A 25,504-nucleotide genomic window follows, 5' to 3' on the forward strand; every position below is an offset into this window, starting at 1 on the left:
GAGGGCGACAGTACTCTTGGCCTTTTCCGGCCGACGTGCTGGGTCGACAGCTTTCGGAGCTCCGAGTCCTCTGTCTGTGTCGACAGCCTTCGGCGCCGACGGTTTCGGGTCGGCGGCCTTGACAAGCGGTTTCGGTGCCCCAGCCTTCGGCTCAACGCCCTCGAGCGACTTCACCGGTTCGACAACCTTCTTTGGCTTCGTCTGCACCGACAGGTCTGAAGACGTGGAGCCGACCGAGGCGACAGGCGCTTTCTGCATGGACGGCGCCTCTACCACTTTCGGTTTTGTCGAGACCGAAGCTTTCACTTTCGGTTTCGATTTGACTAATGGCGGCTCCGTAGAAGTGTCCGTAGCCGGGCCCAGAGGCGAGACCGTGGATCCAGGTGCAAGATCTTGGGTAAGGCCATGTGGCGATCCCTCGACCTGAGCCTTAGTTAATGTTCGAACGGGGCATAGCTCTTCACCTGAGCTATCTTCCGTGGCCCCATAGGCCTCATTGCCGTCTCCTACCTCGTCGACGTCTTCTGTATCGAGCATTTCGACAACTGCGTCGTAGTTGGAGTCGATCTCCGCTGCTGGAGTTGTAATCGGCTCTCGATCTTCCTGCTCGTCCGCTTCTTCCCCCTCGAAAATGTTCACCGGGTCAGGGGCCGTCTGCTGGGCCTCCTGGCGCGCCACGCGCCGAAGTCGAATCGTCTTCTTGGAGCGAAAACGGGAACAAGCCATACAGTTGGCTTCATCGTGATCCGGCGACAGGCACTTGTTGCACACCGGGTGGACATCGATGTGGGGATACTTCGAGTTGCACACAGAGCATCTCTTGAACGGGCTCCGTTCCATGATGTGTCATCGAAAGTCTGGCTGCGTTGACTGGGCCTCGAGCACGGAAGAGCCACGCGACTCCTCTTGATGTCCGACTCGGGAACTGAGCCGGAACAGAGCTGGGCACCGAACGCAAGACAATACCGACGCTATAGGAAAGGCCTTTGGGCCGAAAAGAAAGTTTCTATCGATTCCGAACTTGAGTGATCAAATATGCATCCGAACCCAATGGCGGAAAAAAACAATCTGGGGATGGAGTGGATGCCCATGCGCACTGTAGTCCAGGGGAGGAGCCACCTATCTCGTGATACTTCGAAGACTCTTCCAGGACAACAATGTGCAATCATCCGGACCCAACACTAGGCGGCGATCTATGCTATAGATATGAATTCAGCACCCCATATGCCTCGAACACTTGTGTAACTTTCTCATTGCTTACAGGAATGACTTTTGGAGTGAGTTACGAAATCTAATTGACCTGAGCATTCACTCAGACTGTGACTTCGCCTACTCCACAAGGTAGGAGGTAGGGATCTATTCTTAGAGTCCTGATGAAAGTTGGGGATAACGCAAAAGCCGGCTCAAACATGTCGACAGTTTGCAGAGTCGTGGAGTAGTGAGTGCATTATAGCTCCATACACCACCATCCACAGGGTTCTTCAAAACCGTTTTAATCTAACCAGGGAGTCCACCAATAAAGGTGAATCTGGAAATCCCGGTGTTAGTTTTAACATCATCTTCTCTGCACCTTTTTCCTTTTGTGATCCCGCATAATTTTTCTTTAGGTTTGTCTCGTCTCCCCTCCCTATTGCTCCACCACTGTCGCAGGCTAGCACAGAGGTGTGCTAGCAGCCCTATGATTAAGCATGCCACAGATTTCTGTGGGTGAGGGCAATTTTAACAACATGTTGTCTTGCCAACTTACCTCTGCATTGTAGCAACTTACTCAGGTTAGCCCCATTTCTGTGTGTGTAAAGCTGTGTATTAGAAGGTCAGAGTGGGGCTTTTCCTCCTACCCTTCATCTCCTGTGTGTGTGTGAAATATTGGTTTACCTCAGGGTTATTGAGTCGCAATGGTCAGGGACGCATTAAAAGTGGTTGTCAGAGGAGAGTTTATTGCTATATCGGCAGCAGACAAACTACGGAAAGAGAAACACACACCTTCAAGGACAAGTAAAAGAGTTAGAACGCATTCACCATAGTTCAGGGCCCCCCAGAATATGGCACCAAATTGAAGACGCACTGAAACAACTAGCGGGTCTTGATCTTGATAAAGCACAATACTCTGCTTCATCTTAAATATAACTTCTATGTAGAAGGGAATAAATGCGGAACATTGTTTGCTAACAAACCTAAATACCAGTGCCAGGCTACTGGTGTTACATCTTTGTTTTGAAAGACGGGCATCTTATCGAGGAAGACGGGCCAATTGCCTCTCGTTTCAGGGAATTTTACGCAGATCCTTATACAGCGCAGGACCTACAGATGGAGAACGTAGCACATTATTTGCATCATGCAAACATTACACGCCTGACAATGGACCATGCCCCAGGACTTGAACAAACCTAATTCGAATAGAGGAGGTTTAGTTGCCATTTCGAGACAGAAGCTCCTTAAATACCCAGGCCCGGATGTCTTCCCGGTGCTATTTTATAAGACTTTTAGCGATCTGTTAGCGCCCCTCCTCATAAGGGTCTTTAATAACTTTAAGGGTCCAGCTACAATCCTACCTTCGATGTTATACACCATCATCATAGTTATCGCTAAGCCTGGCAAAGATGCAAGACACTGTGGGTCATACAGACCAATTTCCTTGCTTAACGTCAATGCTAAGCTTTTCACGAGTATCTTGGTGGCTCGTCTTTACCCGTTGATGCCTGGATTAGTGCCCCCAGACCAGGCTGGTTCTATCCCCCAGCAACAATGTGCGGACAACACAAAAAGAGTCTTACATCTCATAGAAAAGGCCCATCGATCCCAGAGGGAAGTTATGCTCTTCTCCCTCGATGCTGAGAAGGCATTCGACCATGTTCACTGGCCATATTTGACAGATCTTTTAACACATTTTGGCTTTGGAGAAAAGTTTAGGGCCAAGTGCTGAGCAACTACGGAGAGCAACATGCCTCAGTAAGAGTTAATGGGACAAGCTCTTACCCCTTTCCCATTCTGCGGGTGCACGACAGGGGTGTCCTTTATCACCCCTGCTGTTCACGCTCTATACGGAGCCTTTTGCCAAAAGAGCTAGAGATCACCCAGGCATCGCAGAAGTGCATTTTGGGGATGAGGAACACGTCATTACATTATAAATGGATGACGTCCTTGTGGCCATTGATAACCTCAGAAAGGCCCTTTTACTTTTTTTAGAGGAACTGAGGAAATTTGGTGAAGCTTCAGGTTTTCATATTAATGTGAATAAATCACAGGACAGGAGCCTTTCTGTGTCACCTGACTCTTTAGCTTATATCGCCCAGAGCCACTCGATACCGTGAACACCTGGCCTCATTGTCTATCTTGGCGTACAGTTAGTGTCTACACTAGAGGAAATTAGAATTGTTAACTATCACACTCTTGATCGGCGAATACGAGCTGTCCTGGCCCACTGGTAGCTGCATCCTCTCTCTCTGCTGGGCCAAATTGCGGCATTAAAGATGGTTGTGCTTGCAAGAATTGTCTTTTGTTTTCAGACTCCTCCACTTCAGCCACCTTTGGGGTGGATAAAATCTTTGCAGACAGCTTTACAACGTTTTGTCTGTGCTGAAAGACGGCTCCATATGTGACGGGAGTTGAGTTGCTGTCCCCAGGGGGTGGGGGATTAGGCATTCCAAGGTTGCTTCACTACTGCTATGCGATGCAACTTCAATATTTGGTTGAATGGTCTCAGGCAGAATCTGAGAATGTATGGACCGGGCAGTGGCAAGCTCCCCAATGAGAAGGATTCTGTTCTTGCCTCGTATTCACCGTCCACCAAGTGTCTATGAGTATCCAATAACTGGTTCAGTGTTGAAGTTATGGGATAGCCAGGCGGACCGGCAGGGCCTCTCATCTTTTCCATTTCCCCTTACACCTGTAGTAGGCAACCAATATTTTTTGCTCGGTCTCAATTGAATGTCCTTAAGGGTATGGGAGGTGGTGGGTTGCCGCTCAATTGGACAGTTCTTTGATGCTGAGGGTCCAATATATTTTGACCGAGAGATTTCACTATCTGCAGTTAAGGCATTGGCTTGCACATATTCCGGTCAGGGAGCCTGCGCAGGCAGCTAACAAGGTATGAAAAGTGGGTTCTCACCAAGGATACAGATAATCATTTAATTATGGAACTGTATGCTATATTACTCTACCAAGCCCCGAATCAAAGAGCGTAGCTCAGGTCAGATGGGAATCAGAGCTAGGTAGACAGCTGTCCCCCAAGGATTGGCAGGATATATACTACGGAGTGGGGCATACAGCTTGCAACACTTCTAGCAGGGAAACTTCCATGTAATTTGTCACCTTTTGGTATCTGATCCCTGTCCGCCTGCATAGAGGTAACCTGGAGCATGAGGGGGGTGTTGTACACCTGGGACACTCCTGCATATTCTTTGGGTCTCTCTCCAGCTAGCCCAATTTTGGAGCAAGATTTTAAATTACATTGATACGTATTTACAAACTTAATTCCCTAGATTTCAAGCATACATTATTCTGGGTCTATCCAATTTAGTTACATTTTACTTACATCTCGCAGGGGTCCACAAATGTGTCTGTCATTGGAGACGGCACATCAGAAGATTTTGGCAAATTGGGGAACTGATAGGGTGTTGATTCATCAGTGTTGGCTTCACCGCATGTGGCATCTACTGGGGATGGATTTTCTCACTTTGAAATTAACTGAACAGGGTGATTCTTACTGAGAAATTTGAAGGCCCTTCATTTCACTCTTTTCTCAGGAGTTTATGGAACAGACCTGCACAAGGTATCTCAGATTGCTCCATTTAACTGAACCAACACCTACACCACCAGGGGTGTCCCATCTTCGTAATCTCCTATATGGATGTTGTCATCATTACTGATCTTGATCATGTGTTGAGTGCCCAAGGGGGAGGACAGAGGGAGGGTGGGGAGTTGGGATCCATTTAAAAGTTGATTTTGCAATATTAGGTGTGCACGTAGGCACCTTCTTGCTTTTGATTTTTACTATCTTTGTAAAGCAACAATAAAAACAAATTTGAAACAAAAATGAAGGTAATTTTTTAAGATCCCTAAATGAAGGAGTGTATGGGACTGTGCTACAGTACAGTCAAAAGGTCACCAGAAGGCTTCTGATGAATATAATCTAAAAAGGGTAAATGTATTTGTAAAAGCAATACATTTCCAGATGGACTCTCTTAAGAGAATAATCTACCTATTCTTCTAGTGAAGCTATTATATGTAATGATACGAAAGGGGATGTATGTAGTAGCAATAGAGGTTGCACACCAGCACACTGCAGGAGAAAGATAAAACAGATGCCTATTGAAGTTTGCATAACTTGGCATTCATTTTCAGTTTGAGGTACTGCTCCTTAGGGGTTAAATCTACCTTCTTTTGGTACTGTTTCTCCGCAGTCTAGGAGCTTGCCGCCACCATTACTTGGATGATTCACTCTTCCTGTAGGGAAGAGAATGCTGTGGATGCTCGCATGGCTTACCAGATTCTGTAGGAGAAAGGGATGCCCTTTAAACCTAAAAACGTGCAACCTCATTGATGTCCAAGATGTTGATTTCATAGGCTCTTGCTTCAGGAAGGATTTTGAGGCCATGTTTTCTCCGAAGGTATGGTCTTTTAAGCTGTTATGTCACCTTTGTCAGCTACTGCAAAGCCAGCTGTAAATCCAGGAGAACCTGGTACGTTTACTCGTTCAGTGGAAGGATTTCAATGGGATGTATGACGTTACAACGCATACTTTTACCACGCCTACCATTACCACGCATTTTTTACAACGCAGGATCCATTACAACGCATACCATTACAACGCATGTATTTACAACGCAGGTACCTTTACAACGCATACCATTACAACGTAAGTATTGGTAAGTATATAATATTTTTTTAATGTAATTTAATTAAAATTAATATAATGTAATTTAATTTAATTTAATTTAATGTAATTAATGTAATTTAATTTAATCAATTTAATTTAATGTAATTTAAATTTAATTATATTTACTTTTTACCCTGTACCCCTTTACCCAAAAACCCAAAACTGACCCTGAACCCTAAAAATACCCCTTTACTCAAAAACCCAAAACTGACCCTAAACCCTAAAAATACCCCTTTACCCAAAAACCCAAAACTGACCCTGAACCCTAAAAATACCCCTTTACCCAATAAACCCAAAACTGACCCTAAACCCTAAAAATACCCCTTTACCCAAAAACCCAAAACTGACCCTGAACCCTAAAAATACCCCTGTACCCCAAAAACCCAAAACTAACCCTGAACCCTAAAAATACCCCTTTACCCAAAAACTGAAAACTGACCCTGAACCCTGAAAATACCCCTTTACCCAAAAACTGAAAACTGACCCTGAACCCTAAAAATACCCCTTTACCCAAAAACTGAAAACTGACCCTGAACCCTAAAAATACCCCTTTACCCAAAAACTGAAAACTGACCCTGAACCCTAAAAATACCCTTTTACCCAAAAACTGAAAACTGACCCTGAACCCTAAAAATACCCCTTTACCCAAAAACTGAAAACTGACCCTGAACCCTAAAAATACCCCTTTACCCAAAAACTGAAAACTGACCCTGAACCCTAAAAATACCCCTTTACCCAAAAAACTGAAAACCCAAATAATATTTTTAATAAAATAATATACATACCAATACTTACGTTGTAATGGTATGCGTTGTAAAAGTACCTGCGTTGTAAATACATGCGTGGTAATGGTATGCGTTGTAATGGATCCTGCGTTGTAAAAAATGCGTGGTAATGGTAGGTCGTGGTAAAAGTTGCGTTGTAAAGGTTGTATACCATTTCAATGCCACCCGCAGTGGGCCACTGATGTTATCCTTGGAATATGGCCTTCATTCCTGGTTTTCTCTCTGTTATGCTGTATTGGATCACTTTGCTATGCTGCACCTGGGTTCACTGTCAAGACCTGTGCAGCTAGTTTGTAAACCCCGCTCTCAGGAATTTGAATTCTTTGATTTTGGACCTAATGCAGTGGTGGTCAGTCTTAGAAAATCTAGATCAGGGAGTCATTCTGGCACCACCCTTACACATATACTTACAGGGACCAGGGGATTGTGTTCCTGTATCTGGATCCTACCTCTCACTAGGAGTTACAGCTCCACAAGTCACACATGCAGGGGAGATATAACTCTGTATCTGCTACAGTGCACTACTAAGGTTTGCTTTTACCAATAGCGTTCTCATTTATTTTTGGTCTAATATGTAGCACTTAAAGCCATTAAAAGCTAATGAATTCACCAGATGGTTTCCATTAGATATGATCTGGTATACAAGGATCTTGAAGGCTCAGTTGTTGAGTTCAGTGGTGGCCGGTAAGGAACAAGGGTGGTGAAGCGGGGAAGAAAGAAAAATTCACTTACCTCTGCATGCTGTCTCTCCTGTGTCGTCTCTCCTCTGCTTCTCTTCCAGGAAACACCTAGGGTACCCTAAGCCAATCACCATGACAGCAGCATTGTAAATGAAGAGCATCAACTTCCAAGCATAATATTGTAGAAGCTGGTCTAATCGGGAAACAGCCTTTACAACAAGGTTTTTACCTCGTTGTACCTTTACCACACATTTTTTAGCACATATATCTTTACAGCGAATATGCATTTACAATGCATGCCAATACCACACATTTAAGGCAAGTTGGAGGAGGTGGACCTTTTTTTTAAAATGTAAAAACAATATGTGGTATTGGCATGCGTTGTAAATGCATATTCAAATTAAAAACATGCAAGCTAAAAAATGGGTGGCAAAGGCATGCAAAGTTTTTACGTGCGTTGTAGCGTCGTACAACCGTCTAATCAGGAAACACAGTGAGATCTTATTGGAGTATAAGGGTGTAAGCAAGAAGACAAGATTGTGGGTCTGCCAGTAAAACCTTCTTTGTGACAGAAAAAGAAAAATCAAGTTCCTTCTACTCGCATATTTCCTTCTCTGTTATATAATTAGCTACCTTTTCCCTGTGTGCAAGTCCTTTCAGAAGCAAATTCAGTGTGCTTCCACCTTCTTCTTGACCTTCAGGAGTCGAGGGACTCATAACGAGGTCACCACTACCTTCAGGTTTATCTTCAACCACAGCATTAACGATAATAAATATTGCCAGTAAGTCAGGCAGTGTACTTAATTGGTATTACCAAAGGGACTCCAAAGTTTCCCTGAGAGATAAGGAATTACCTGGCGAAACAGTTCTCTGGGATCTTGCAGGTTTGAGAATGCTGACATTGTTTGCCACTAACTCAATGTTGTTGTGAAAAGAAAAGCAACACACCTCTTGGTGCTCCAGTTTACTTTTCCCACAGGCCAGAAAAATACTGGCCAGGTGGCAAGTATAGATCTTTCAGCAGTAACATCACTGTGCTTCCAATCTCTTCTTTACTGTCAGGGTTTCATTTTGAGGTCCCTGTTATCTCCCCATTAAATATGACCCAGAGATAACGATAATGGGGGGTAGTGGTGACTTAGGAGGAAACGTTAACAGGGATTACAAGAGGGATTTTGATGCTCCCCTGAAATACAGGAATTCCCAGAGGAATCAGCAATTCTGTCCCGTTTCGCCTGGTAATCCCTTATCTTTCCATGGGAGAAACAACTATGAACTGAGGAGTTGCAGCGGATATCTGATTTGACAGCTAACTCCTGCTATTGCCTGAATTGCGATTACCAGGGGCCTTGTAATCGGCTCCTTGGTGGGTAATATAAAGACCCTATGACTAAGAACAACTCCAGGTTTCTCTTGCTCTTTTAACATAATACAGACCAGCGACCAAGTTCAAAACACTGTCATTATCTAGCTCTTGCAGCATGGAGGAGTGTTCCCCTGAGAGCAGTCCCTAAATCTTTGACCTGTGTTCCCAATTTAATCTAAGAGTGTACTGTGCCTTGCTGGAATGGAGGACACCATCACAGGGAGTCCACACACTCATCCACTTTGGCATGTTTTGTTCCACAGTCAAATCCCTGCTGACACCGCCTCACATTTCACCGCTGCTAACTTGATTCCCTGCTCGGAGAAGCGAGTCTTAGTAAGGGAAATTCCCCGGAAAGAAGGAATAGATCATTAAGCATTCTCAATCCTTTTAAGATGACTGCAATCCTCTGTAGGCTTCTTTGTATGCAAGCCTTTGGGATCGCCCAAGTATTTGATGGTGAGGTTTGAAAGGGGATTTTATGCCTATACATTTACTCTTGTGATTTGAGAAATTGATTGCCACTAACTCAATGCCTTTTTGGAAAGAAACATGATGCACAATTTGAGGCTCATTTTAACTACTCATACAACCATATTCAAGCTGAAATTGCTCTAAGTCCATAGAGCCAGTTGTAACCTTCTCAAATGCAAGCAGGCTGAAATCCTGCTACCGTCAGCCTTCTTCAACCCTCTTCACAACCACTACCCACTTTTACTGTTCTCTAGGCAGTGAGAACACCCTCATGTAGCCTGACTATGCTGCTTTTTCCACAGAGGTACTGTGTGACCCACATCTGACCTCCAATCCTATACCCTATTTACAGAGATGCATGCATTGCGGGCATGAACAGCATCCCACTGAGATTCTGCTGCCAAAATGACTTATCCAGGCTACTGGAAAAAGATGGATCAACTTTTTATTCAAGACTTTACTACTTGATTGCGCTCATGCAAATACAATTAGAAAACATTGTGACAGCACATAAAACAATGATAAACAGCTCATGCATCAAAGGTCATCCATTTTTAGCCTATGACAAACCTTGATCTATAAACGTTTTTATTTGTTTAATGCTATTTCACAATAATTCCAAATTGAAATCATAAACATCCTGCGTGCGTTTACAGCCCTGCAAAAAAAGGTCCTTGAGATGTGCAAACTCCTTATGGTTCAAAGCCAGACTACAAGGTTGGATGATCCCACATTGAGGCAACAATTGAGAAACTACTTTATCAAGTTTTTGAACAGGATGATAATTACCCAGATCCAAGAGGCATCACAAAACTGTACACAAACATAAAAAGCCTAATGTAAGAGAGAGATATTGATATACTGTAATGCAGTCACCTCATATTCCATAGGGCAATTGTTTTAGTGTGAGGTGACTCAACATTTCCATTCTAATGTAGTTAACTTCATAAAGATAATTCGTATTCAACTGTATATATCAGTCTGCACGGGGACAGAGAAGCTAATGCGGTAAAATTTTTGTAATCTGAAAAATGTGTAAAAAGTGTTTACTGGAGATATGTGATCTTGCATATGTCCTAATCTCTCATTGATATACCACCCTCCATTGCTCACTACGTAGGTTTGGACTATAGAAATATCAAAAAATACATACATACGCGTTTAGAACAAATACTTTGGGTGGTAAATTCTCTACCTTCATCACATTGCCGTCCGGAGAATCCTGGTTGGCAAAGACACTGGAAAGATTTCTGCTCTCCTAGACAAGTGCCATGAGGCCCACAGGTAGAGGACCTCCCAGTATCACAACCATCGGAAGGGAGGGCACATCCAGGGGAGGTGTTCAAGGACTCAGCTGGAGATCCCAGGTCATATATCTTTTAAAAAAAATAAAGCAATATATGTCAGTCAATTGGGATTTGGGCTACAGGAGCTTGGTATTCTTGTTTCAGTACCGTGAACCAAAATATATAAATTCTCATGTCATTGATGGTAATCTTGGGATGGGAAAGGGGGCTGATTAAGTTGAAGCTCGATAGAAATATAGACTGTGATAATAGGGAAGCAATTACAAGGTTGTCCTTCATAGCGTTCTTCTACATGCACTTCAGAAATTGATCCTACGTGGTCTGCAGCCATTAGCCTTGTTATTTCACTTCCATTGATCCCCTGTGTCATTTTCAGTCTTTTATGACTCCATCTAACCATAGCTGTCTTCCCCATTCCCCCTGGGATACTATTTAGAGCAGTCAGTAACATTTCATAATGCTATGTATGGTTCTCGTAGACAGCCACTAGCATGAACACTGCTATGACTTGGCAACAGTTATTAATTAAAGTGGTTACCACTGTTTTTACATCATATTCGCATACCAAGGGGCTCTGGCTGGGCTCTTTAAGAACTTGTTAGAACAATACTGGAAACCAGGGAGCACAGCTTCTGTAGAAGAGGGCACAGAGGGGTGGGGGGGGGGGCAGGAGTTCAGGTATTTATTTATTTACAATTTAGACACAGAACAGAGGACATATTATGTATGGCTCTCACATTACTCCTCTACCTCAACGTAGCAGTTGAAACCAGGGACAGATGATTTCAGGGTCATAAATTACATACAATTATAGTTGGGTAAAAAGTGTATTACGGGGCGATTTTTTCACCTTGGGTTCTGAGTAACAACATAGAAATCTCAAGTTTCGCTCTTGTTCGCTATCAGAAAGACCTTTGAGTGCCCAGTTCAGACTGTAATGTATTTAACAATATGTTCTCCCTAATTACTCTGAAGTCCTGCTCATGTACTGCCTCTAAATAAATGCCGACTGTTCCCCTCCTCGAAAAGGGTGGTGTCACTACTCTTCGCGTTATCCCGTTTTAACAAAATGGCATCCACAACACTCAATTTGCAAGTAGTTAAGTTCCCAGTGAAAACCTTATCTCCAGTTTTGAAAATATTACTGAATACCACACACTGTCATTATACTTTCATGGTTATAACGTGTACATACACCAAAGATGCTGCTTAATAATAATGTTTGGTGGTTGTCAACAACTATTACCCCATCAGGTTCTATGGCATCTTGCATGTCCGCCAAACGTATATGCACTAGTAAATTATGATTTGGGCTTAGGAGTCTACTGATCAGCCACTTGTGGTCTGCTAAATTGAGCTTATTTACTATCAGAACACAAGGCTGACACTGAGAGTTATTCTAACTACCGTGGATTAGGGGTCAAAGGGAAAGGTTTAGAGACTCACGAGGTGAAGATTCCCCAATATAGACTTTAACACACAAATTTAAGTCACCTCGAGTGTTGTCTAGAGCATTAGTGAAACCATTAATGAACTGTAGTTTGTGTCCTCACAAACATAAAACAAAATGTGTCAATCAGTAAGGGGAATTCATCCCTTAAGGATTAGAACCCTCACTCACCCAAAGGTGACATGCTTCATCATATGGGTCCTCCTTACCAGTGAAGAAATCCTAGTCAACACTGGGAGCTACTACTTCGTGATGTTATGAAGGAGCTCAGAGATGTTTTGTTTTACTATATAAGGATGGGTACTAATTCCCATATGAGAGTATGATGGGTGTCGTGAGGTTGCAGCGCCATGTGAAATAAATGAGATGGTGAAAAATGTTAAAACTATCTAGAATGGATGCACTACCTTTAGTTTTATTTTTGTGCACTACCTGACAGTATTAAAACGTAAAGAAATTAGAGTGTCAGTCCCCTGCTGACATTGCTGGCGGCAGCTTAACTGCTGGTGGCTTTACTTCTGCAATTTCGATTGCTGTAAAGGACTTGAAACCAGAAGAAGTTTCTCACCAGGCAGGAAATTCTTCAAGTGGACTAAGTTTGTTGAAACCATCCCTGAGCCTCACCACACCAACTGTACATTGAGGAAAAATGCCTTTACCACATTCAAATATACACGCCTTCTGCAACATCAGCACAGAACTTGAGAGCGCTTCGAACTTCACATATCAAGGTGGCTTACGTCAAGCCCTCTTGGAGCCTATTTCTCCGGCAGAAGCTTTTGCCCTAACTGCATCTGGTTCATTACCACTGTCACCAATCAGAGTGACCCACATATTCCTCTCACCACGTACTAGCACAAGGCAATGCTGCAGCTCCTCCTTGCACAAACAGGGTTCTTCTTGCAGCTGAAATTCAGATGCAAGATACATAACTAGAGCTTGCTTGACTCTAGTAGTAGTTAGCTGCAGTAAGTTAATGTTGCCCAGTGGTGTATGGAATGACATCCTCGACCAGTGTGTTGTCAGTACCAGGTGGCACAGAGCAGAACTGAGTTAACATTACACATGTCATACACAACAATATAACATTCTGTGATGTAACGCTTGTGCATGTTCCGTGTGAACAAAGAGCAGCCCAATACTAAACTGATGTGCAGGCATTCTCTAGCCCAAAACTAACATCAAAGGCATCGTTTGGCTGCCACTGGGAGCGGATCTAAGATCTGAATGCTGCCATTGTGACTTACATCTGGCTCGGGCTGTTTTTGTGGCGTCTGGAGAAATTATCATAGACTACGTGTATCAACCTCAACGTGATTTCACCAGCCAAAGGCTGTGCTGTCACTACTAGCAATATAATCAGTGGAATGGTAATGCGATGTCACATCTGATGTTAGGAACAAAACAGGGGCTGATGAAAAATTTCTGCAACACCAGTGCCATTTTCAGCATTAGCTAGCGTTTCTTCAAGCTTTTTTTATCTTTCAAGTCTACAATGTTTCTTTAAATAAACAGCAATAGTAATGAAGAAGAGCCTCCAAACGTGTGAGCACAGGAGCCTCCTTCTTGCATATTTTATATACTCTCTTGGACTGAGGTAAACACAGGTCTTAATGTAGTAGCTCACGAAAAACACATCTTGAAACCTGGTGAAATAGCCGCTCTTAGAAACATGTTTCCATGGTAGCCCTTTCTAAATATTTTAATCCATAGTGTACACCAAAATTGGTTCTACAAAGATAAGCATTTCAGAAATAATAATCACTAAGCAAGGATGGGTGTCTATTTTTTACGCTGCATCAAATATGGGCATGTAACCGGTCTTCCAAGAAATCCTGGTTTGTATTTAATGGAGCTAAGTAAATGAAAAGTAAGTGATCTGACAAGGACCATCCAATATTGATCAGTGGAGAGATCACAAATAGAACAGGGTTTCCGGATTCTAGATAGGACATTTTATTATTTGGGGCAAACCACTGGTTGAAAGCTACTTTGTGCATCAAACACTCATAAATAATGGTTCCTCTCACTCATCCTTAATCCGTGACTGCCCATACATTACATGCTTTCTGTATCAAGACCTGGACGTTCAACCAATAAGAACAAACAGCGTGAATCCGCAGCATGACCCAACAGGGCCTCAAGACCCTCACGGATAATGCAACCAGGCTATACAAATCCTGTTTGATTCCTGTACAATATTCAAGACAGCTCATTACTGCTTGAGTCCCCTATACAGTATGAATAATAAACAACCATAGGACACCATGTGAAAAGACATCTTCAGTGTACCAACCTGACTGTCTAAGATAACATTGCGCAGGCAGCCTGTGAAATGCTTGTGTTGTAAGCGAGGATAGGAGTAAGGGATGGTCTCCTTGACGCCACCCAACTGCAGCACCGGGTGTCCACTCCAATAGCTTTAAAAGAAGAAGGCAACTTTAGTGCATGTTCCTTAGACACTTGAATATTCTTAAGAAAAAGGGTCGTCTTGTGGCCTAGAACAAGTTCAGGAAAAGATATGTCAATGTCACAACAATCAAAGAAAAAACAAATACATTGATAAAAGCTGTAAAGAGCTAGAACCCGGGCACAGGGGTGTTCTAAACTTCGCTGAGACCTGGAGTAGGTTAATATATATCGAAGGCGCCCACAAGAATTTGCTAGTGAATAGAGAACCCATCTTGCAACACTTGAGCTAGATTTAGAGTATGGTGATCAGAGAAAATTCTCATATTTTTGCTGTAAGTAATGAAGCCTCTGTTGGAGGATTCTCCTCTTTTGATGAATCCCACACTACAATTAGTTCTGCCTTACCTACACCGGACGTAATGCCACCAGAGGATTCTTCACCAGCTGAGACACTTCTTCCAGAGGATGTATCACTTTCTCCACAAATGGAAGTGCCACTCACATACATCCAGCTCTGTCACCGACCTGTCATGATATGTTTACAATACTTAACAGTAAACTTAATTCCTGAAACGATTTGGCTTTTAAGTTCTGTTCTCTGCCACTGAATGTGGAATGGTAACTTCCCAAATGTGGCTATTACACTGTTTTTGCTGGGAAACATTCAGAACAATCTATTTAGAAGTAAATGGACCCATAAAAGCTCTAATCGTAGAGCACTATGTTTGTGACTAACTTTTAATTTCTCAACTAACTTCCCAACTCAGCCAGCACCCTCCCTTTTTGACAGGGGGTATGAAAGGACCTTTCTGAAGCTCCAAAAGCTCATTTGAGAGCTTCTAATCTTCATATCCCTAGGCATGGGCTAGGCACTATAAACATGTATACCTTGATTTCACATAAAATGTATAATTAGGTGTGTACCTTCTGTTTAGAGAAAGCATCCCTGTTGCCTCACAGCTTGAGCGATCATCGGTTGACAGCCCTTGTCCCACTCCCTCTGCCTCCGAGACAACAGCGGCCTTACAGCGGTCAAGAATGAAATAAACATCCTATGTAAACAAAATGAAGAGTTGTAAGACTATCGATGGATAAAAAACTAAAGCCTCATTATGAGGTCCCCGATAGTTGTCACGTCACATCCGTCTCCTAAGAGTTACCTATATCGGGGTTACTAATAACTCCAGAGAGGCTGAGTTAACATGGATTACGGGTTGAATCTTGAGGTTCCACTGAGAAAAAGGAACTACCAAGGAATCGTGAATCCTTGGTCTGGTACGACCAATAAGTACTCATTCTCCCATAGAATTTCATCTGGAAATTTCAGCAGGTTTCAACAGCCAGAGCCCCTGAGTGAAACTTAGCAGGTTAGTGAAGTTACTGTGGGCCTTATAATTCCAATAAGGCGGGTACCTGCCACTGCTGCCCACATCAGAACTTTTTTTTCATAATCATATTTTATTATTTTGAGAATAGTCAGTAACAGAATCGAAATTTGCCTAGCTTACGTAACAGTAAGTTTCAATTCTATTAAGGACACGGAGGCGAGGATTATGCTTTTCTTTCTCCGCTCTTTATTATCATCACAAAACACAGCTTGGAAAAGCTTCCAACAGAAAAATGCTTATACCCCAACACATAGTAAAGCATTTCACATAAACGTTGTAAAAGTCTTTGGAAACAACTCCAACTCCCAACACTTCCTCGTGGCAAGTCCTAACATTAGTCCTTCCATATGTCCATAGACGTTAGATAGGGAGTCCCTTCTCTCTGTTCCTCCTCTGTCTTCGCGCGAAACACGTTCACATCTCATTGGTCTTGCTTGGCACCATCATTTCCTGGCAGAAAAAACACGACAGAGTAAGCGCTGTAAAGAAATAACCTACACGCTTACAGCATAATTATGCAACAAAAACCGTCTATCACTACACATAGGACTTAGACCAGTTCAAAACCTGATTACTTACTGACATACGGGTGGGATGTTGTTTGAAGACGTCCAGGGCGGGATAATCCTCGCCTCTGTGTCCTTAATAGAATTGAAACTTACCGTTACGTAAGCTAGGCAAATTTCGATTCTATGGCAGGACCGGAGGCTCAGATTATGCTAGTTCAAAGCTTTCTCACCACCAAATTAGTGATATTCACCACTGGTTTAAAGTAAAACCTCTTAAACGTGGAATCCGAGGACCAATCCTCGCCCGCATTAAGTCCTCCAAACGAGCTCCTACAGAGAAAGCCTTAGAGGCCATGGCCCCCCTGGCAGAGTGAGCTCTAAAACGCTTGGTATCTATACCTGCCTCTTGCATGACCCAGCGCACCCACCTGGCTATGGTGGGGGAAGAGACTGCATGGTGTGGTTTTCGTAAGGCAATCAGCAATTGTTGCTCGCCCGGAGGACGAATCTCTAACGTCATATCTTCATAAGCATTCAGGCATTGAAAAACACACAATTTGGGAACATCCACAAAAGTCAGATACGAAATTGATCTTGAAGCAGTTTTTGTGCGACGCCCAACTGTAAAAGTGACCCCAACAGGGGAGAAAACTCGTGCTGAGATGTCCAACGCACGCACATCCGACACTCTGCGACAAGATACCAAACATAACAGCATAGCCAGTTTGGCCGGGAGTTCTTTCAAGGACAGGTACCTATTAGGCTGCCAAGATAGAAAAAGGTTAAAACCACATTGACGTCCCAAAGGATGGAATATCGAGGTTCCGGAGGTAAGGACAACCGGATCCCTCGTAAGAGCCCGCACACAAACGGGTGCTCCCCAACCGGTGTTCCGTCCACCGGATGGTGCGCCGCTGAAATTGCCGAACGCATAACATTAATTGTTCGGTACGCAAACCCATCCGTGGCCAACTCCGCCAAGAAATTCAGGATGGGAACAATTCCCGCAACCAAGGGATCCAAGTCCCGTCGAAGACACCAACGCACCCACTTAGTCCAAGCGGATTTCTAGCGCTTCGCCGTACTGTTTGCCCAGGCCTTTGACAAAAGTCCTTCAGCCGATCGCGAAAAGCCCGGGAGCGACCAGCGTCGCCGGAAAGCCTCCATGCCATGAGGTGGAGAGAACCCGGAATGATGAGATGATGCGGCTCCGGATCTGGATTGAGTAGCAGATGAGGAAACCGGGGGAGTAGGATTGGAGAATCCCAAGAAAGTTCTAGAAGAACCGGAAACCAAACTTGGTATCTCCAGAGCGGCGTCACCATCACCAGCTCCACCTTCTGTCGGCGAACCTGGGCCGCCGTCCGCATCACCATCGAAAAGGGAGGAAACGCAAAGGGTTTCTCCTGACTCCAATCCTGGAGGAATGCGTCTGTGGCCTCCGCTAGAGGATCCGGCCTCCAACTGAAGAACCTCGGAAGTTGATGGTCCAAGCGAGACGCAAAAAGGTCTACTGAGAAAGGGCCCCACTGATCATTCAGCCACTGAAAAACCTGACCATCCAACATCCACAGACTGGAGTCCCGCAGGTGTCTGGAGTGCCAGTCCACTACCTGATTGGCTTGGCCCGGTAAGTACTCCGCCGTCACCAAGACTATATGGTCGAGACAGTAGTCCCAGAACTCTTTCGCTAAATTTGCCAGAGCACGGGACCTTGGGCCTCCCAGATGATTTACTTATCGCACAGCTGAGACGTTGTCCATCTTCAACAGTACACACAACTTCGCTGAATCTCTGGTCCAGCAGCGTACTGCGAAAGAACCCACCAGAAGTTCCAAACAGTTGATGTGCAACTTCTGTTCTTCTGACGACCAGGTGCCGCCTGTGGAGAAATCTCCGCAGCATGCCCCCCAACCGGACCTGCTGGCGTCAGACTCGATAATCAGATCCGGGACTGACCCGAAGATTACCCGACCATTCCAGGCTTCCATGTGAGTCAGCCACCATGACATTCCTCCTTCACCTCCTCCAAGAGAGGAACCATCGGGTTGTATGACATACCCCTCCGAAGATGATGCACCTTGAGGCGTTGAAGTGCCCTGTAGTGAAGGGGCCCCAGGAAGATTGCCTGGATGGAAGACGACAGAAGCCCCACCACCCTGGCAACATGGCGTAAGGATGTCTGGGACCTTGCAATTGTCTGTCTCGAGACATGTCTGATTTTGGACATCTTCCGTGACGGAAGGCTGAGGGATGCCTCGACGGAGTCTATGACAAACCCCAAGAAGACGACCCTCTGGGAAGATACGAGGAACGATTTGTCTCCGTTGATGACGAATCCCAGCCCCTGCAGCCGTGTAACTGTCTGTTGAAGCTGAGAAACCAATTTTTCAGGACATTGTGCCATCAGCAGGATGTCGTCCAAATAGACGATCATCCGTATCCCCTGTCCCCGTAGATATTCCACCACGGGGTGCAACACTTTCGTAAAGTACCACGGGGCTGAGGAAAGTCCGAACGGTAGGGCGGTAAACGCGAACACCCGGTCCCTCCAGATAAACTGCAGGAAACGACGATGAGGGGGATGAATGGGAACCACAAGATAAGCATCCTTGAGATCCAACCGCACCATCCAGTCCCGTGGAAGTAGGACATCCCGGAGGAGGTGTATCCCCTCCATTTTGAAATGTCGGTAAACCAACCATCCATTGAACTCCTTGAGGTTGATTACCGGTCGTCTGCCTTCATCAATTTTGTCCACCAAAAACAGATTGCGGAGGAAACCGGAGGGATGACGAGTTGATTGACGAACGGCCCCTTTGCGAAGTAGCTCCGAGACCTCATCGTCTATCAACTGCGCATCTGACACTGAGAAGACTATAGGGCGTGGGGTACCCACCTGTTTGGGCTGGTCGTAAAACTCTATGAGGAACCCGCGGACAGTTTGCAATACCCACGCATCCGCCGTAAGTTCTGCCCATTCCCTCTGAAAGGCCGCTAGTCAGCCGCCAATTTGTACCTGATCCGCAGGGATCACACTCACGTTGGAATTCTTAGGTCCAGAGTTCTTCCTGTATCCTCGACCACCAAAGCGTTGCCCTCTTGTAGGGTAGAAATTGTTGAAATTGGCGGAGGTGTTGTACTGTCCTCGCCCGGAGCCTTGCCCTCTATTGCCGGCATTCTGTCCGCCACGGCCGGTCACGCGGCCCCTACCATGACCGGCCCCTTGGGAAAAACGTTGCTGGAAAACTCGTTTAATACTGGATTGGGCCTTATCCAGGGAAGTAAAGGTTGATACAAATTTTCCCAATTCCTTAATAAAGGGTTCCCCAAAAAGGCCCCCTTGGGCTACTGCCTCTGCCTCCGAGGAAGCCAGGTCTCCCAACTTCGGGTCCAGCTTAATTAGAAGGGATCTCTGGCGTTCGGTCGATAAGGCGCAATTGGCATTTCCTAAAAATATAATCACTCTTTGCGCCCAATTCGACAGGTCTTCGGGAGAAATGGTGGCCCCTGTTACTTTCACCTCTTCTGCCATATCCAAGATCTTGGTAATCGGCCTGACCGCGTCTAACAACTTATCTTCTCTCTCTCTCTCTCATAATCCTCCTAAGCCCTTATCAGACACAAAACTCTTGACCTCAAGGCCTTTAAGAACAGTAGCACCCATGTCAGCCAGTAAAGCAACACTGCTAGCCACCGCATACAACATCCCTGCCTCTGATTCTCCCAAATCCAAAATCCAAGTAATCACAGGTCACCGGAAAGACCCACCCAGCACCAAACCTCAGAGACACTCGGTCCTCACCGCCATACCAAGGGAGACTATAGATAATTCGGCCAGTAATCAGGAGCAATTCTCCAACTGCTTACTAATCAACTGTAGATCGGCCTCAATGCACGCAACTGAACTAGCTGAAGCCATCCTCACCCACGATATTGACATTGCATTCCTCACAGAGACCTGGCTAAATAAGATTTCCCCTCCCTGCCTTGACTTGCTGGTACCACCCGGCTTCTCCCTCATTACCAAAGACAGGTTAAAGCAGCGGGAGGAGGGGTAGCTATCATCCACAAGGACAGCCTGGACATTTCGAAAACCACCTCTTTTGATTACGACTCATTTGGATGCTTATCCACCATCATCAAGACCAAAGATATGGATTCTCTACTATGTCACCTGCTCTACCACCCCCCAGGTAAAAACAACTCTTTTGGAGAACAACTTTCCGACCTGATTGCACAAGACGCACTCGGCGACTCCAACAACCTAATTCTTGACGATCTGAATCTTCGCTGGAACGAGACACACAATCCCCTAATCCAATCGCTATCCAGCCTCCTCCATGATAACAACCTTAAACAACACTGCACCGAGGAGACTCATTACAAAGGAGCCACATTGGATGCTATCATCTCAAAAAAGAATTCAATCATGGTCAATCACATCCTCCCCGTCGACTGGTCAGACCACCACTTGATCCTCTTTCATATTAATCACCCCATTACCTCACTCAAACCTCCCCCGGACCCCCCCAAATGGACTAGAAACATCTCACAAATACCCCTGGATATCCTGGATGGTCAGTTATGCTCTCTTCTTCCGGCCAAAAAAGCAAACCTTTCCACCAATGAGCTCACCGACTGCTACAATTCCGAGCTAGTGTCCATACTCGACAAACTAGCGCCACTAAAGCTCAAAAGAAGTAGAGCTATCCCTTCCAGAACTTGGTTCAACGCTGACCTCAACGCAGAAAGGAGAACCCTAAGAGCCAAGGAGAGAAAATGGAGAAATAACCCAATGGCCATCATCCGTGATCAACTGAAAGCAGCCCGCAGGAAATACAACAACCACATCAAAAACAAAAAATCCAGCTTCTTCCGCGAGGCACTGGACAAAGCCAAAAACAGCCTGAAGGAGCTTTACAGCATCATCAGACAACAAACCTCCAAACCACTGTCCTCTTCTGTACAGGCGTCCAAAGAACTATGCGACAATTTCGCCCACTTCTTCGACGACAAGATCACAAGAATCGAACTTTCACTCGACTTCAACAATTCACACCCCAAGAAGACCAGCTCGGCCGCCCCTCAGGCCATCTCTCCCGGCGCATTGAGCACTCCTTGGCTTAGCTTTCGCCCCGTTCCAGATGCAGAGATAATCTCACTGATCGCGTCCTCCAAACCATCATCACCTATCTCTGACCCCATTCCTCCCTCACTAATCAAGAAAATGACGCACACTTTTGCACCTATATGGGGCAAAATCATTAACAGCTCCCTAAAAAGTGGAGTGGTCCCTGACTGCCTAAAAATGGGGCAAGTTACCCCCCTGCTGAAAAAATCAGGCCTTGACTCAACAGACCTGAACAATTTCAGACCAATATCTAACCTCCCTTTACTCTCCAAAATACTGGAACGCTGCGTACTTCTGCAACTGACTCAACATCTGGACAACATCAATCTCCTTGACCCCCTCCAATCTGGCTTCAGACAAGGATGCAGCACAGAAACAGCAATGCTGAACATCATCGATGATATCCACGGATCTCTTGAATCAGACAAATACTGCCTCCTCATTCTCCTTGACCTCTCCGCAGCATTCGATACGGTGGACCACAAACTCCTCACCAAGGCTCTTCAAGAGAGAGCTGGCCTCGGCGAAGTAGTTCTCAAATGGTTCTCCTCATTCATTCACAATCGAACACAAATCATAAAAATCAAGAACTTCACCTCCGAAACCCAGCAGGTCAATAAGGGCGTCCCCCAAGGATCGGTGCTCTCGCCTCAGCTTTTCAATATTTATATGGAACCACTCTCCAAATTACTCAGGAAAGCCAACATCCGCTTCCACCTCTATGCGGACGATACACAAATCTATCTGGAAACTTCCTCTCTCACTGACATTCACAGACTAAACAATGTCCTGAAAGATGTTCAACAATGGCTGACAAACAATCACCTGAAACTGAATCCAGACAAAACTGAGACACTCCTCATCTCGAACAAGGATGACAACCCTCAAATCACTGAATGGCTAAAAGCAATTGATGCCCTCAAAGGAAATCTTACTCCAGCCGACTCTGTCAAATCTCTTGGCATCATCATAGACCCCAAATTAAACATGACAAAACACATCAAGAACGCGGCCAGAGGTGCATTCTCTAACCTCAGACTTTTGAACAAGATCAAACCCTGCATCCCGAACAAGGATCTCAAAATGGCCACGCAATCTCTGGTACTGTCAAGACTGGACTATGGGAACGCAATCCTAACAGGTATCCCTAAATCGAGATTGGCTCCGATCAAAACAACATTACATGCGGCAGCCAGAATGATCACCGGCATCAAAAAATCGGATCACATCTCCCCAGCACTCAAGGAACTCAAATGGCTCCCAGTGGAAATGCGAAGCAACTTCAGAACGGCCTGCCTAACCCACAAAGCCCTCCATACCGGCAAACCCGAATACCTGGCAAAAAAACTCAAAAAAGCAGGCCAAGCCAGGAATCTGAGAAGCTCCAACTCCTTCCTGCTCATCCTACCTAAAACTAGAAAGAAAAAAAACAGCGGACTGCTCGTTCACTGGAAACGCCCCCAAAATCTGGAATTCCATCCCCCAGCACATCAGAACTATTCCATCTTTTGTGGAATTCAAAAGGCAACTCAAATCCTTGTTCCTTATCCGCTCCCTCGGTTGCGGATAACCGGGGCCAGTAAGCAACCCCTGTACTATTGTGACTACAACTAATCTTGTAACCAAAGAAGTTCGGCAGCACAATCATGTTCCGCTTACTATGTTACTCCTTGAATGCTAATACCTTTCATATGTCATGTTTATGCGGATCTCTGTCTCTCTCTTACTGTACAGCACTCTGTTACCTCCGGGTCTTGACAGTGCTATAGAAAACTTCCTAAATAAATAAAAATAAAATCTTGGCATGACCGCCAGGAGCGGTCAATGCCCTTACACGGGTCCTTCATGAACTTGGCCAGGAAGGTCGCCATCTTGCCGTCCAACTCCGGCGTCATAGCCACTTTACCTTCCAACGTGGGTCTTGGGCACTCCCCACGCAGACACCCCCTAGCCTCTTTCTCCAGAGGCTTGCGCAGGCGACTCGCCAAAAACTTTGCCACCTTGTCACCTGGGGCCCAGGCTGCGGATCACGGATGGTTGATCTCATCCGGATCCAGCATGCCTGAGCTGTCCCGAGGCAACTTGGCGGCCGAGCTCAAAAGGCGCCAGAGCGCACTGACTCCCCATCCGCATCTGAGTCCGGGGAATCCCCACCAGGGGATGAATGGACCGTCTCCGAAACCGCCAGAGGTCCAGGGTCCGAGGGTTGCCCGGGGGGACGGGGTTCGCCTTTGCCAAAAATGTGTCACGCAGACGCTCAAAGGCACCCCTATCCACCCCTTGAGCCCCCTCCGGCACCCCCTCCCTGCAGGGTTTCTTCGGGGCAGGGGGACCCTCTCCTGAGGGACCAGGGAGGGCTATTGGTGTTCCCCCTTGGGCTTGAGCGAGCTTAGCGCATTCCTCCACAATGCGCGCTGAAAGGCGCTCCTCCATAGGGCCCACCACCTCGGTGACGCAGCAGATAATGGAGCTGTCCACCGCTTGGTAGAATTCCTCATCATTTAAATAGGACTGCGAATCGTCCTCAAAGTAATCGCCCTATTCCATGGTGAAAGGGCCTAGCCCTAAGAGCTGTCCAACCAGCGTGGGAGTCAACCAAATATGGGCAGACCTAAGGACTGCAACGTTTTTCCAGAGCCAGGTAACTGGCAGATATAGGGTGCACTCGACCCCCCCACAGCACGCCAACCCTCCTCAAGGGACCACGTTTGCCCACCTCACAGCGTGCTAACACACCAAGTACTCAGGAGTGCAAGTCTTGCCCACCGGCGTTCACCGCGGTCTAACCGTAATACAGACCCCAACAGGGGCGTTCAGACAATGTTTACTAGGGGCTAGAGACCCGGTAATCTGGGCGTTCATTGAGGCGGCACAAGGGCAAGGCTCCGTGTCGGTTGATCTCCTCAGCGCGGCTCCTCCGTGAAGGAAACCGCGCTGGGAATCAACAAGATGCAGCAGTGCCCTCTAGTGGGTGACTGCGCACCGCACCGTAATGGGGAAAGAAGGAGACGCGAGATAAGCGATAGAACGCTTCCGCGGCTCAAACGGGGCTCCGTGGAAGGAATCAACAGTCCGAGAGCCCCCCCCCCCCAGCCCCCAACACAATGTAAAATATCCCTCCCACAAGTATAACGTTATACAAGGAGAGTAAAGAAAACACACTTAACTGGCTGCGTGAGCAGCGAAGAAAGAGGAGGAACAGAGAGAAGGGACTCCCTATCTAACGTCTATGGACATAATGGAAGGACTAATGTTGGGACTTGCCACGAGGAAGTGTTGGGAGTTGTAGTTTTTTCCAAAGACTTTTACAACGTTTATGTGAAATGCTTTACTATGTGTTGGGGTATAAGCATTTTTCTGTTGGAAGCTTTTCTGAAGGCTGCTGTGTTTTGTGATGATAATAAAGAGCGGAGAAAGAAAAGCATAATCTGAGCCTCCGGTCCTGCCATAGAATCAACAATCTGCCAGCATAGGAAATGTGTATCACTTCAACAGGACAGTTTGAAACAAGCCAGTTGTACATCAGCTATCTGCCACTCATCCACTATCAACAACGGCGATGCCCAATAGTAGAGGCAGATGTCTGCCATACCTATCCCTTCACCAGATAGCAATAGGGACACATTTGCTAAAGGCCACCCTAGATGGTTGGTTTAGCCACAAGAAGGAATTCCTTTTAGTAAACATTGTTTGGAACCAGTTTTGGGGTACAGGCAAGGGAAAGTTCTGAATGGCATAGAGTATTAATGGTAACATTATTATTTTAAATACTGCTACTCTGCTGAGAACATTAAGTGGAAGTTTGGCCAAATGTGGTAAGAACTGTCATCAAATTAGACATTAAAGGGTTGCAGGTTAGGTTTCAGTGCCATATATACCACTAAATACTGACAGTAACAAATACATTTTGGTTAAATAAAACCATAAATTTGCACATCACAAAGCAGAAGATGAAAAACATTCGTACAATTCTGAAACAATAACCTCATTTATGGAGATCAGTATCACCCCATATTCTCTTGTTTCCCATTGTGTCTTACACTGCCTTTTCCAAGAAACCAAGGGCCAGATGTACAATCCTTTTTTGCAGCCGCAAACGGGAGAACCTCCCTGACTCGCAA

The 25,504-nt window shown here is 45.5% G+C and overlaps 1 protein-coding gene across 1 annotated transcript in view; it reads right to left on the reverse strand.

Moving 5' to 3' along the window:
- LOC144798008 (neural-cadherin-like) overlaps positions 1-25,504 on the reverse strand; it is a 566,884-nt gene that overhangs the window by 203,499 nt on the left and 337,881 nt on the right. The window contains exons 24-26 of the mRNA XM_078668798.1: positions 15,277-15,404; positions 14,237-14,360; positions 10,379-10,559 (exon numbers count right to left, since the gene is read on the reverse strand). Coding sequence (XP_078524924.1) covers positions 10,379-10,559; positions 14,237-14,360; positions 15,277-15,404 — 433 coding nt within the window. The remainder of the gene's footprint in view (positions 1-10,378; positions 10,560-14,236; positions 14,361-15,276; positions 15,405-25,504) is intronic.

Source organism: Lissotriton helveticus, chromosome 12 (assembly GCF_964261635.1).
Source record: "Lissotriton helveticus chromosome 12, aLisHel1.1, whole genome shotgun sequence".
In the NCBI taxonomy this organism is placed as follows: Eukaryota; Metazoa; Chordata; class Amphibia; order Caudata; family Salamandridae; genus Lissotriton; species Lissotriton helveticus.